Source organism: Amaranthus tricolor, chromosome 3, assembly GCF_026212465.1.
Source record: "Amaranthus tricolor cultivar Red isolate AtriRed21 chromosome 3, ASM2621246v1, whole genome shotgun sequence".
Lineage (NCBI taxonomy): Eukaryota > Viridiplantae > Streptophyta > Magnoliopsida > Caryophyllales > Amaranthaceae > Amaranthus > Amaranthus tricolor.
The window spans coordinates 622,408-636,939 of NC_080049.1; the positions used below are offsets into that span (position 1 = coordinate 622,408).

General features: G+C 33.5%; 1 protein-coding gene and 1 non-coding gene across 3 annotated transcripts; one reads left to right on the forward strand and one right to left on the reverse strand.

Moving 5' to 3' along the window:
* Positions 1–10,678: 10,678 nt before the first annotated feature.
* Positions 10,679–13,075, reverse strand: LOC130807975 (probable disease resistance protein At1g15890). 2 transcript variants are annotated; one of them, XM_057673401.1, is made up of 2 exons: positions 12,996–13,075; positions 10,679–12,682 (listed from the first exon to the last, which is right to left on the reverse strand). In XM_057673401.1, exon 2 carries the CDS (start codon positions 12,667–12,669, stop codon positions 11,572–11,574), a length of 1,098 nt encoding a protein of 365 aa, XP_057529384.1. In that variant the 5' UTR covers positions 12,670–12,682; positions 12,996–13,075; the 3' UTR covers positions 10,679–11,571. The 2 variants fall into 2 exon arrangements, with proteins under 2 accessions (XP_057529384.1, XP_057529383.1); XM_057673400.1 differs by having other exon boundaries at positions 10,680–12,740; positions 12,996–13,071.
* Positions 13,076–14,157: 1,082 nt separating this feature from the next.
* On the forward strand, positions 14,158–14,273 carry LOC130809526 (U5 spliceosomal RNA). Its single transcript, XR_009040830.1, has one exon. It is a non-coding gene; the product is annotated as a U5 spliceosomal RNA (small nuclear RNA).
* The last annotated feature ends 259 nt before the right edge of the window (positions 14,274–14,532 follow it).

The following is a 14,532-nucleotide window of genomic DNA, read 5'->3' on the forward strand; positions in this document are numbered from 1 at the left end:
TTAATCATGCAATGAATACTATAAATATAATTATTACAATGAATAGAATTATAAAAATGATAACACTATATATAAACAGTACAATAAACACTATGGATTATCTAAATTGACCGCGTCTTCGACGCTGTTATTAGTCCCTTGTCGTTGAATGCCGCACATTATATTCCAAAGTGATATCCTGTTACGATACTGTCTTTATAAATCTGCACATTCATTGCTTGCTGCTGCTCTCCAATTTTGTTGGACTGGCGGCAGTAGCGATGAATCATCGTTCATTAAAAGCTGAACATAATGATTCTCGTTTACCCAAAGAACATGTATAAGTTTATTTACGCCATGCGTTCCCCCTGTTCTTCTTAAAGGAAGCATTAAGCAATTGTACATTGGATGACCATCCGCAGAGCCATAATACGCAATTGCTATGTTTGGAAACGTTGCTGCGGAATACAATGCTGTCGCCTCCATCCAGTGACTGAACGGAGCAGGTCCTTTGTTGTGGGCACCAATTCTGTATATAGCTTCCTCCACTGATTGATGTGATAGATAGACGCGTGCATATTGTTCTCTGTGCGTTTCAATTTCTAAAGTCATTGCACGTCGGAGCAGAGGTCATGCTTCCTCGCCCCCTAACTCTGTAACGGCAATGGCTCTAAATCCACAATTACCGTCACCTATGACATCAATCCAGTCAAACAGATATGGCGGAAGAATAAACGGAATGTTTTCTGGCCTCGGAAAAAGTTAAAAATCACGTCCTGCTGGACCATCTGAAAAAATAACAATATTTTAACATCACTCAATTGATCTAAAACATATAAGATTATATGAAAAGGAATAAGCGTACCAGATAAGTTGAAACTGAAGTTAATTCCAACTGATTACTGATGCGACCGGCTGCTAGATCTACCTCTGGATCTCCTGCGTGATGAAGATCTTGATCCACGACCCCTTGAGGACGATGTATTGTACTCAAACGCACTTTTGTTTCTCCTCAAGGTTCTGCTTGTCATTGGTCTTCCTTTCCTCGGTGGACTTGCTTGTGGCTCAGGTATATCGTTACTATCGGGGTGTAGCTCTTGTTCAAGTACTTCAGACACACGTCGTACAACTGAGGGGTCGGATTTTAAAACTTCATCCACCAACGATTGAAAGTACTCTTTATCATCGGCGTTTGCGTGCCGTACTTCTTCATTTGCCTCTTCTTCTGGATCTAAGTACTTTAACGTTTTCCAGAGCTGAAGTATATCGTCCAAGTACAAAGCACCATTAGACCTTATTGACAAGTAACAGTAACACGCGCATGGTAATCCGTGGGTTTTTTGAAGGACACAACCGCATCTTTCTATAAGACAACTGCCCAGGTTTAACATTCGTTTGTGCTCCATCATCAACTGTTCCAAGGCAAATATAGAAACATGACGATACAACGGTCTAAGAAAATTCAGTCGGGACGTCCTTGAAATGGAATTCTTAGATTCCTCAAGAGCTTGTCTTATTCTCGCTTGTTGATTCGTTGTTTGTGCGTGTGCCCTTTTAAAGAGCGTATCGAATGAGCTATTACCACTACCCAAGTAGTACTTGAAGGAAGAGTGTTGGCTTTCAACTCTACTGGTAGTACTGTTACCCAAGTGAAAACAATCATTCGTCCAGGCACGCACAAATTTCTGTTTGTGAGGAATCCATGTACCAGCCAAATATCGCACGACCTTCCGGTTCCTAGTCGACCAAGTGGACACAATCCCTTCCCATCTGTTTTCAAATTCGGCGATCGTCAGACTATTAACCAAGGGGTTCCATTTTGTTTGCCTGAATATCTGCCCCTGTTGATTTTTCTTGCCGCCACACAATTTATCGACCATGTTCTCCACGTCATTGCCTATATGCCACACGCATAATAAATGTCGTACATCTGCATCAAAAACATATTTAAAATTAATTCAAATATATATATATATATATATATATATATATATATATATATATATATATATATATATATATATATATATATATATATATATATATATATATATAGGTCGATAATAATTAATAATAAAAACATGTTCACCTGGAAACACAACACTAATAGCTGCAGCCAAACCCTCATCCCGATCTGTTACGATTACGTCGGGTGCCTGGACTCTGCCGTAAATATCCCTCAATCGCTCCAACACTCAAGAATAAGACACAGCCGCCTCATCTCGCATCAAACAAAACGCGACCAAGAAGTTATGATTCGTTGGCATCATTCCAATGATTTCGCAAAGGGGCCACTTTTGCTTATTCGTTTTGTACGTTGTGTTTATCAACACAACATGGGGCCACAAACGTAGCATCTGGATAGATGTCGGATTCGCAATCAATAATCTAGTCAACTGACCTTCACTATCCAAGTCTGTCCAAACTACATAATTATGCTCCGTGGCCATATATAGACAGTGTTGAAGAGGAGTCCTGCCAGCCATTTCTTCTCTCCTTATTGATTGTCTTACATTGTAAATTTTGATTCATACTAGCATAAAAACGAGGAAAATGTCTTCTAATTGAAGACATTATAAACGCTGGTTGCATGCCAGTTGCACTCAGATCTCGTATGTGCTGCTTGATATCGACATTCATCCTATTTACTCTTATTTGACCATCTATGTACATGAAGAACGGGTGGTTATGTCTTCCTTTTTCACCAGGAAACACTCTAACCGTCCAAAGTCTTTCCTCTGGGTTACGACTAGTTCCTAAAATCATAAATTTACACCCACAACCTCTACTTTTGGAACCAGGTCGGGCTGCATTGTCTAAGTTATGTAAATCACCCCTTCTATTATCGTAGCGGTGACATCTTAAGTACAGACTCACTCTAGAACGTTCATCTTTTTTTTTATATGAAGCACGTGTAAATTGAAATCCAATTGTTACCGCTATCTCATTAGCCCAAGCATGTAACTCATCTACAGAATCAAATTCTCTATCGGTAACAAATCTATCAGAATAATCTACATTATCCCCAAAATTTTCAAAGTCCTGCAAATAATAATTATAATAACATTATCATAATATATCAAAATAATAACAACTTCAAAAATAATTATAAAAAATAAGAAGAATTAATTTTTCAATAAAATAATTAAAATAAAATAACATTATCATAGCACAATAATACATTAAAATAAAATAATATATTACAACATTTATGAAATAAAAATAACTTAAAAAATAATTTAATTAAACAAAAATAAAAATAACTTAAAAAATAATTAACTTAAAAAATAATTTAATTAAACAAAAATAAAAATAACTTAATAAATAATTTAATAAAAAAATAATTTAATTTATGAAATAAAAATAACTTAAACATTAATTTAATTAAAAAACTATTTAATTTATGAAATAAAACTAACTTAAAAATAAATTTTCTAATTTGAAGTTCACATTAAAATAACTTAAAAAATAATACAACATTTATGAAATAAAAATAACTTAACAAATAATTTACTTAAAAAAAATTAAAAATAACTTAAAAAATAATTTAATTAAACAAATATAAAAATAACTTAAAAAATAATTAACTTAAAAAATAATTTAATTAAACAAAAATAAAAATAACTTAAAAAATAATTAACTTAAAAAATAATTTAATTAAACAAAAATAAAAATAACTTAAAAAATAATTAACTTAAAAAATAATTTAATTAAACAAAAATAAAAATAACTAAAAAAATTATTTAATTAAAAAATAATTTAATTTATTAAATAAAATAAAAATAACTTAAAAATATATTTTTTAATTCGAAGTTCAAACAAAAAAAAAAAAAAATTCGAGTCGCACAAAAAGTGCGACTCCACCTAGGTCCAGTCGCACTTTTTGTGCGACTCACCCTAGGCACAGTCGCACTTTTTGTGCGATTTGTTATGTTAATTTTTTTATTTTTATATTTTTTTTAATTTTTAATATTCAACACTACTACACTAATTATTATAATAACATTATCATAATATAATAATTTCAAATACTTTAATTAACAACAACTTAAACAATAAATTTATTTATTTATTTTTTTTTTTTAAATAAATAAAAAGAAAAAAAATTAAAATCTCCAGTCGCACAAAAAGTGCGACTCATCCTAGGTCCAGTCGCACTTTTTGTGCGACTGGTTTGTGCGACTGCATCCCAATTTTTTTTTTTCCGGCAAAAATCGAACCGTTTAATTACTTACCGAATCGTTACCATGCTCGTCTTGGTAATGCCATTGATGTTCGATGTAGAGATCTAGCTTGTTTAAGTTAACGTAGTGTTTTTAATGAGTTTTTAGAGAGAAAGTACCGTGTTTGAATTCGAATATACTACAATAACGCATCTGAAAATTCAATATATATAAAGTTCGGATAATAATGTTATTAAGCGATAACAGTGTTATTAAGTGATAATAATAGTGTTGTTAAACATTTTTTGAGTGAAATGACATTTTTGTAATTTTTTAAATGTCAGGGGCAATATCGTAATTTCATTATAAAGGAGGTGGCGAAAAAATGAAAATGGTGGCGACAAATAATAATTCCCTAACTTTATTCTGTATTTTCTTGGCTTGCTTGTGTTCTAAGGCTAGATTCGCTGCTTCCTTTTTTAATTCAGTTTTTATTTATTTATTTTTATTTTCAGGTTTCTGCCTTTATATACTACTCCGGTAAACAGTATATAATATATTCTGCAGTTTCAGTTATGTCAAAGGACCAACTCAATCAAAAGTTTTAAGTTTATGGTTGAGAGAATCAATTTAATTAAAAGCTTAAAATTTATGGTTGAGACTCCAATATATATATACATATATATATATATATATATATATATATATATATATATATATATATATATATATATATATATATATATATATATATATATATATATATATATATATATATATATATATATATATATATATATAGAGTAAATTATAATAAACTACCTATTATATACCTCTATTTGCAAAAAACTACCTTATATAAAATTTTTGCAAAAAACTACCTTATATAATACTTTTCTTTGCAAAAGACTACCTTCTAACGGTTTGAAGCGTTTGACCGTCTTAATTAACGGTTGACTATCACGTGATAGTCACGTGAGCTTATAATTCTTTCCTTCTTCTTCATTTCAGAATCTTCATTGCAGTTGCTTCCCATTCTTCATTCGAAAAGATCAATGCTCTAACTTCTTGAATTCGCTCCTTTCTTCCTTGCGACATCTTCTTGCTGAAACATCTAACCTATAGAGGTATGTAGTACTACTCAATTAAGGTTTTGTTCTTCATTGTTGTATTTTATTTTGTCTTTAAAATTGAACTCGTTTTACAAATCTGCTTCCTTGGGCTGCGCTTTTCCCATTCAATTTCCTGTTTTTATCTTGTAATTTGTTAATTGATTGTTGTTGTGTGTGAATAATGTATTATGGTTCCTAAAATTAGATAAATCAATAAGATGAAGAAATTGAAAATCTGAAAAAAGCAAGTACTTCGAAAATGCAGCATTCTGAGTTGGCAACTGAATTGGGCAATGTTAGGATAGATGAGGTGGAGCTCGAAAGATCTGATGTGGCACATGAGGTTGTGGATGAGTTGGAAAGAGCAAATGTAGATGTTGATGTTGGGCAAATGGGACCACCAAACACATATACGGGTTATAAAGAATGTGTAAGTGCTAACCCTAGATCTAAAACAACTAACTCAGCTGCTATTTCTACCCTAAACCTTAAACTAAATGAGAGAGGCCACATAGAGCAAGAACTTTCTGATTTTGAGGATAGCAGTAATGATGATTACAGTTGTGGTGATGAGGATGAATATGATAATGATTCTGATTTGTTTGCAGAAAATGTAGTTTATGGTCTCGATGATGTGTTTATAGGTGATGATGAAATTAGATTGTTAGTAGATAAGGAGGTTGATGAGGAAAACAATAGAGACATATACTTTAATGATGATGAATTGGAGTCTGATGATGATGATTTGGGTGCATTAAATGTTGATGAGGAAGGTATAGCCAGCTATCCTACATTCAATCCTGAGGTTGATTTTAAGGGTAAGATCAATTTGACTTTAGGCCTTAAGTTTCCTTCTACATATGTCTTTAGAAAAGCATTGAGGTACCATGTTATTGAATGTGGTTACAATTATTATTACCTGCATAATGGTAGAAGTAGGATAAGTGTGTATTGCTACAATAGATGCGATTGCGTGAAATCGAAAGCTACAATTGTGAACTGTGTTTGTGGGAAGGATAAGAAGTGTTTTTTTAAGGTTCATGCTGTGAAGTTGAAAGATGAGGAGACACTTCAAATAAGGAGTTATTTTCCCGAGCACACTTATGGTCACCAACACCAAAATAACAAAGTCACTGCTTTATATTTAGCTGAGAAATACATACAGGATTGGAGGGAAAATCCAAATTGGGAATTAAAGGCATTTAAGAAACGGGTAAACAGGGAGTTAGGTTGTGAAGTGAAGTACTCTAAGTGTTACATGGCTAAAAGAATTGCTAAGAAAATGATAGTTGGTGATGCTAGTGAAGAGTATAGCAGGGTGTGGGATTATGCGGAAGCAATAAGGAGGTTTAACCCTGGAAGCACTGCAATCGTGAAATGCATCGGAATAGACACACCTCCACCCTTGTTCCAAAGGATGTATATATGTTTGTCAGCATGTAAGGAGGGTTTTGTTGCTGGCTGTAGGCCTATTATATGTGTTGATGGGGCACATTTGAAGGGACCTTTCCCTGGGGTGTTGCTGACTGCTGTAGGTAAGGATGGAAACAATAACATCTTCCCTGTTGCAAGGGCTGTGGTCGAAACAGAAAACGTAGAAACTTGGACTTGGTTTCTAAATCTTCTCGTAGAAGACCTAAAGTCGGTTAATCCATCAAGTAGTTGTGTAGAAGCAGGATGTGAAGATTTTACCTTCATGCGCGATAGGCAAAAGGTATGAACGTAATAACTTGTTAACACATATCTTGTTTCAAATTTAAATATTGTTATAACCCTAATACTAATTTGTGGACAATGTAGGGTTTGATTGAAGCTTTGAACTCAGTGATTCCTGAAGCTGAAATTAGGTTCTGCTGTAGGCATATTTGGGCTAATTTCAAGATCAAGCTTCCTGGAGAGTTGTAGGCATATTTGGGTGCTGCAAACACAGCAAACATACCAAAACCAACATACACAGCAAGCACAACACAACAAACACTTAACCACTGTATGTTGTTGTTCTAGGCAGAAGGCAAACACAGCAAACACAACATACACAGCAAGCACAACACAGCAAACACAACACACATTACATAAACACAAGTGTATTTACAGTACCTGCAAAGAAATTAAATGGAAAAAATAAAAGCTTAATTCATTCATTCATTCATCATGATCAAGCTACAATACCCAAATCACTATTACAATTATTCTTAAATAGGTCCTAAACTTCAATTACTAGCCTTGATTATTACAAGAAACACCAACAAAAAACAAAAGAAAAACCCTAATACAAAGCTTGTAATCTGATTTCCATGCTTCCTCTCATTCATCCATTTCTTCTTAATCCTTTTAATTTCTGAAATTGCTTGTTCCTTTTCATGTTCCAAGCAACAAACCCTTGATGTCAAAATCTTGATTTCGGTTGCCAATTGTCGCTTCTCGTCCACAAGCTTGTTAGTGACTTCTCTTTGCCAAACAGCCATTTCAGGTTCATCAACCCATTTAAACTTTTTGCATCCCCTCCAATTTGTATCAGGATCATAAAAAACGCAAGTCTTAAACCTTCTTCCTGGATTTTCCTTGGTCCATGAAACCCTCCTTGCAAAGGGAACTCCACACCCACATTTTTCAGGTACCGATTTTTCGGTAGAAGAAGAAGAAGAAGACATTACTAATTACCTGGAAAAAATTGGGTTGTTTGAATGATTTAGGGATTGGAAATCAAGGGATTGATAGGGAGAAGGGAGAAAGACAAATTACAGCAACATTTTAGGGTTCTTCGAATGAAAGAAGGAGGAGCAACTGCAATGAAGATTCTGAAATGAAGAACAAATAAAGCATTATAAGCTCACGTGACTATCACGTGATAGTCAACCGTTAATTTAGACGGTCAAATACAAAAAACCGTTAGAAGGTAGTCTTTTGCAAATAAATGTATTATATAAGATAGTTTTTTGCAAAAAAATTTAGATAGAGTAGTTTTTTGCAAATAGAGGTATATAATAGGTAGTTTATTATAATTTACTCATATATACGACTGATTTTAATGGGGCTTATACAACGTTAACATCAATTTTTTGGTTTACATCATCTAATTATTATGATTATATTTATGGATTTCGATTTTCATCAGAGTTAGACAAAGAATTTTTGGATTATGAGAGGGGAGTGCGTATTTCAGGAGTAAATGTTGAGGAAAATGAGACAATTTTACTTCCGACTTCGATAGAGTTGCTGCAAATCATGATAATTGAGATAAAGGGAAAAGGAGCATTAACAGATGTTTTACCCTCCCTAGTTGGGGCTTTAGACTTGCAGAGTATTTACATTGAAGAATGTAGAGGGTTGGAATACATATCAAAAGGGACACAACAATTAAACCTTGAAAGTTTATATCTGAAGGAGTTGCCTGACTTGATTAGGATAGTAGAATTCAAAAGTTGTTCCTTTTCCCTACTTAATGCAATAGAAATCTACGATTGTCCGAGGCTACAGGTGGTGTTTCCATTAATCAATTCCAAGCAGTTGAAACTCCCAAGCTTGAAATCATTACATGTAAGAGATTGTGAGGCGTTGGAGCAGATATTTGAAACAAACAACGACACTATTCCCAATCTTGTTCTTTCTCTTCCTAAATTACAGGTCCTATCATTGTGTAATCTTCCGAAATTGCACTGTATATACCAGGGGCTACTGGTATTTTGTGCTAATATTTCTGGTTTTGAAATTAATGAATGTCCGAAGCTCAAGGTGTTGAACGAATCAAAACATCGTCTAATGTTCTCTGCATCACCATCAATGCTAGCTTCCATTACCGAAGATGCAAGATTTTGGGAGATCGTCCGACAGCATGAAACCCTAAATGTTTCTCTCATTTCTGATCGAATCAATCAGATTATCAAACGCGATACCTTGCTTGGTGATGTAGATAATAAAGACGATGAAACAAAAAAGATTGTCTTTGATTTAACAAGTCAAATCCAATCACAGCTTCCACATTCACCTCTAATTTCGATTTCTGATGAAGCAGAGAAGAACAACAGACTAAAATGGGGTAAAACCTTATCCCTTATGACGATAAGAGAAAAAAACAACTACATGGGGTGGGAAGCGTCTTTATCTCTTCCATTACACAATGAGACAAACACAAGCAACAAAGGCAAATGGGGAACATCCTTATCCCTATCCCTTTGTTAATTTTTAAGTATGTAAATATTGCTTGCTCCATCTTATAATGCCTTTGCTAAACTTTTTTTTTCATATTTTATCTAGATTTTAATAGTTGATACAGTTATTAACTGTAGCAACTATTGTTTATTAACTGATTTTATTTATTTATATTTATTCATGTATAATATAAAATATAGTCAAGTGAGATTTGTTTGATTTGTCTTAATACATATTTTCATAATATTAACTTTTAAGAATTTTTTATCATATAAAACTAAAGATGTTAAAGATTAATATCAGGTATTCGATATATTGAAAGAGTAGAAGCTATTAAAAACAAGAGAAAGTATGTTTCACAATAGCTGCTACGGAATAAAAGAAAAGTAATATGGATCAGAGAAGTAGGGAGAAGAAAAAAAAGAAAAAATGTTTATCTCATTAAAGGCAAGTAGCCAAGTACAAGTTTTAAACCATTTTTAGCTAACTAATTGGTGACACAATTTCACTTACTAATCTATCCTAATTAGTAATTAGTCTTCACTAGGGATGGGCATCATCGGTATGATATGGGTCGGGTTTAAGTATAAAATAATATATTAAGTAATTTTTCGTCCATTTATACAAAATTATTTGGATTTTGATAAGTGTAATTTTTTGCACTAATTTATATCATTTTATGCTCATTAATATTGGATATTGTTAGTAATTTTGTGATTTTTTGAATATATTTATACTATTTATCCATTTTGGTTATTCATATTGATTTTGAGTGGGTTATATTATTTAAGCATAAAAACTTATGATTTTAAAGATGACGGAGTAACCTAAGGGAATTTTAGCTCGGTTGAAGATGTTTTATAAAGAAGACGAGCAAAAGAGTTGAAAATTTTTTATAATGCAAAATTTTGAGGTAAAATTTGATACATGTTCCCTCTTTTGATCGTAGCTTTTGATAGAAAGAACATAATAATGCAAGGTTTGTGGAGTTAGAAACTAAATTTTGAGAGCTTTCCAATGGAACAGTTTATGCCCGATTTCGACAATTGAGCTAGAAATGGCAACCTTTCAAATTTGCTGCGATTTCCAATGCGATAAAAGTCAACTCGGTTTCATCTTTTGGGACAAAAAACGTCGTGTCGATGTTGCTTTTTGAAAAATTGGCTTTTGCTCGGTGACTAAAGTCGACTCAGCTTCAAATGGAAAGAGGAGAAAGCCGAGTCCACCTTACATAGGAAAACGTACTAGTACTTGCTCCAATTAAAAGAATATATGATGCTCTACATATATTAGCATTGAGATTGATTAAATTACCTTATAAATATTCTTTAAAAAGTACAAATAAAAAATTAAATTAAACCCAATTTGAAATTTCATATATTAGGAAAAAGTTGCATTACAAATTTATAAGATCATACCAAGAGCAAAGTAATTTTCATTTATCAGGTCGTGCTTAATGGGCCCGGCCCGTTCAAGCAAGTCTGTATATGGCCTGTCACGCACATAGGGCTACTCACAAGTCACAACCTTATCAACCCTACTAATAATATTTAGATGGTGGAAATTATACATTATGACACACTATTATTCCACTCAAATTCTTATATGAGACGGTATTTCCGTAAGACGTGCTTTATACATAGGTTTAATAGCCCAATAACACCTATTAATATCAGATGAACTTTTTGTTTTGATGTCGTCTCACCGAGAGGTCTCGCACAAGAGTATCTCATCATTTTATGGTTCTCAAAGACAAAAATGACGACGAGATATAAAATTAAGGGGACTTATAAGGTGAGATTTGGTTTTGGGATTATTTAGGCCATGATCAGAGCCATGTTATCCAAAAACTTCATGTTAAATTGTGCCACACACAAAACATAAGAATAGTAGTCGAATCGGCTCAGTATAGATTTTTTTAGCTCATAGTATTATGTTTTCAACCCTACGTAAAAATATTGTTTACTAGTCTGCTCAACATCAACAAAGAAAACACACTGAAACAGACACACTACAGCTGCAAGTATTCATTTGCTAGTCGATTAGTCTGCTTTATTCTGTAGCAGCTTCATACTACCTTCTATCATTTCTAAATTTAGAAACCATCTGATTACACAGAGTTTTGGATGGAATAAGTTTCTAAAAATAGAGTATTTAGGCTTAAGCAACTACAAGTGTTGTTGCAGTTCATTCAAAGTGTTCCACCATACATGTATATCATGTTCCCTTCTCAACATATCTGCTATACGAATAATTACGCCAGGTACATTCCCACATTGTTGTAAGATACGATGTGCTACGCCTTCCATTTCTTCCGAGTCATATTCACTCACCTGCACCTCTTTTCGAAACAGCTCATGTGCTTCATCTTCTGACAACGGCTGCAGCTCGATTGTTTCTTGTGACTGCATTCTTCGCAAAACATTTGGTGAACGTGTAGTGAAAATCAATTTTCCCCCATTTGAATGCACAGGGATACCTACTTCAATTAATCTGAAATCTCTTATTAAACCATCTAGTATAAGAACAAATTTCCCTTTACTTCTCAAAGCTCTGTATAAAAAATCAGGCCGCCTACCTTCATCCTCTTCAGCTAATTCTAACCCAAGTGTTAGAGCAATCATGCTCGACAACTCATGGTTCGTGATATTCTCCCTAATTTGTACATAATAAACATTCGTGTTTACTAATATTCGGTTGTAGATATGCTTAACGATTTCTGTTTTGCCGGTACCTTGTGCTCCATGAACACCAATACATGATATCCGATCTGATTTTATAAACTCCAACACTTTCTTGATATTACCGAATGCTTCGCTACCTATTAGGTTGGAAGTCAGATAAGGAAGCTCCAGTCTTACATTAGATATCAAGGGAGCAGTCTGTAAAGACGTTCCAGTATCCAAGAGTTGTTCTACTTGCTGAAGTTTCTTGTCGACATGAACGATCCCTAACCAAGCGCGATAAAAGAAATCTACGAAAATGTTCATATCTCTTCCTGCCTGCTCCAGAATATCCTTAACTTGGTTATCCACAGTCTGCACGTTTTCCAACCAATTTCGTACTTCTGCCTTCACTTGGCGAAGGGTCTGATGCTCTGCAGCAGATGCCTCTGATCTGATGTCATGGGCTTTTCGGGTTAATCTTGTTGTTTTCATATGGAGGGTGTTTGTGTCGTTCTTCAAGTTGTTATAGTAGTTTAACCAATTAGGTAATTTGATCATGAAATTGATTGTATCGTTTATAGATTCCCTCATACTCCACATCGTCCCCAATAAACTAACGAAGTTGAAGGCAAGTGAAATTCCGAGCACAATGAGGGACAAAAATAGCACAGCTGAAGTATTTACATCAGGAAACACATAGTAAACATGATACCCTTGCAAATGAAAGCAGTGTATTTTAGTAGCATAATCAAAAACCCAGATGCGACTCGTACCCGTCTCTACTCACTTATAGGGTTTGAATCTTGTTCAAAAACCTGTTTTTTTTTTTTTTTTTTCTAAAAACATATTCAACTAATAAGGATTTTTTGATACAAATGAATATAGCCAGAGAAAGCATTAATTAATAAGATTAAAAAAAAACGTACCATATTCAAACATCATGTAGCTGTTTTGGTTTGCTGAAAAATATAGGCAGAGAAAGCTCTTGCAAATGAATATGAGAAGCCCAAGATATGAAATGAAAAAGTAAAGTTAAAGTTACTTCATAAATACCTCCTACATAGAGCTGTTCAAAACAAACCCGATCCGAAAATCCGACCCGAAAAAATGTAAGTTTTTTAGGTTTACCGAACCGATACTTCACTCAAACCGTTTGATAACCGAAAAGGGCAAAATCGAACTCGAACTGCAACCGAATTTTATAACCGACATATAAACCTTAACCAATGTTACCCGAACAGAACAGTGATCGACCCGAGTCAAATCCGACCCGAATTATGCACGTAACCGAATTTAACCTGACTAAAACCGATTAAGATCGAACTGTTTTTAACCCGAACTGATACAAACCCGATCGATTATTAATCGAACTGTTTTTAACCCGAACTGATTGTAAATCGAACTGTTATAAATCCGAATCAAATTTTCACCTAGTTTTAGCAAATTAAGTCCAATTTCAGTTTCCTAATAATATGGAAAAAGGAAGAACACAAGTTCTATACAAAAGAGATTGCATACAGAATATATATATATATATATATATATATATATATATATATATATATATATATATATATATATATATATATATATATATATATATATATATATATATATATATATAACTAATTGAAATAAATTGATCTGCCTATTAGGGCTGGCAAAAGCTGACCCGACCTGCTAACCTGATCTGAAACCGACTCGAAATTAGCGAGTTTGGGTTTAGATTTTTGAACCAATTAATTAAATGGGTCAATCCAACCAGATCTGTTTATTAAATGGGTTAGGTTCAGGTTGAATATTTAAACCCGAAAAAAACCTGTTTAACCCATTTATTAAATTTAAGACGGATCAACATTTGCCAAATACTTCGTAAAACTAAGATAATACCAATTACCATGTATTGAGGGATTTGTCAGCTGAAGATGATTTTCAATAAAAAAGGAAGTTGTCCCACATCGGCTAAGGGATTCGTCAGCTGAAGATGACTTTTAATAACAAAGGAAGTTGTCCCACATCGGCTATGAAAGATACTAATAAAAGAAAAATTCTTTAAATCACTTCCACAGATCTCATACCAACTTACGCAGCCACGCCGTGAGCACAAAGCGAACTATTCTTTCGCCTTTTACTAAAGAATACCGTGTGCTCGCTGCATTAAGTGGCATACGTTTATTTTTGGAGGAAGCCTTTAATTAAGGTTAAATGGGTCAAATGACCTGAAATATATGAATTTAATGACCTAAAAAAAAAGTAGGTTAAAAGGGCCATTAGCAGGTTGATCCGATATGCTACAGATCAGGTCGGTGTTTCAATTTTTGACCCATTAATTAAATGAGTCAGGTTCATATTAAGGGTTTATTGACCATTATATATGATCCGAACCTGAAAATGACCTAACCCGACCTGTTTGACACCCCTATCTGCTATATCTGATAAAACAATCGGTAATTATTTTTTGTA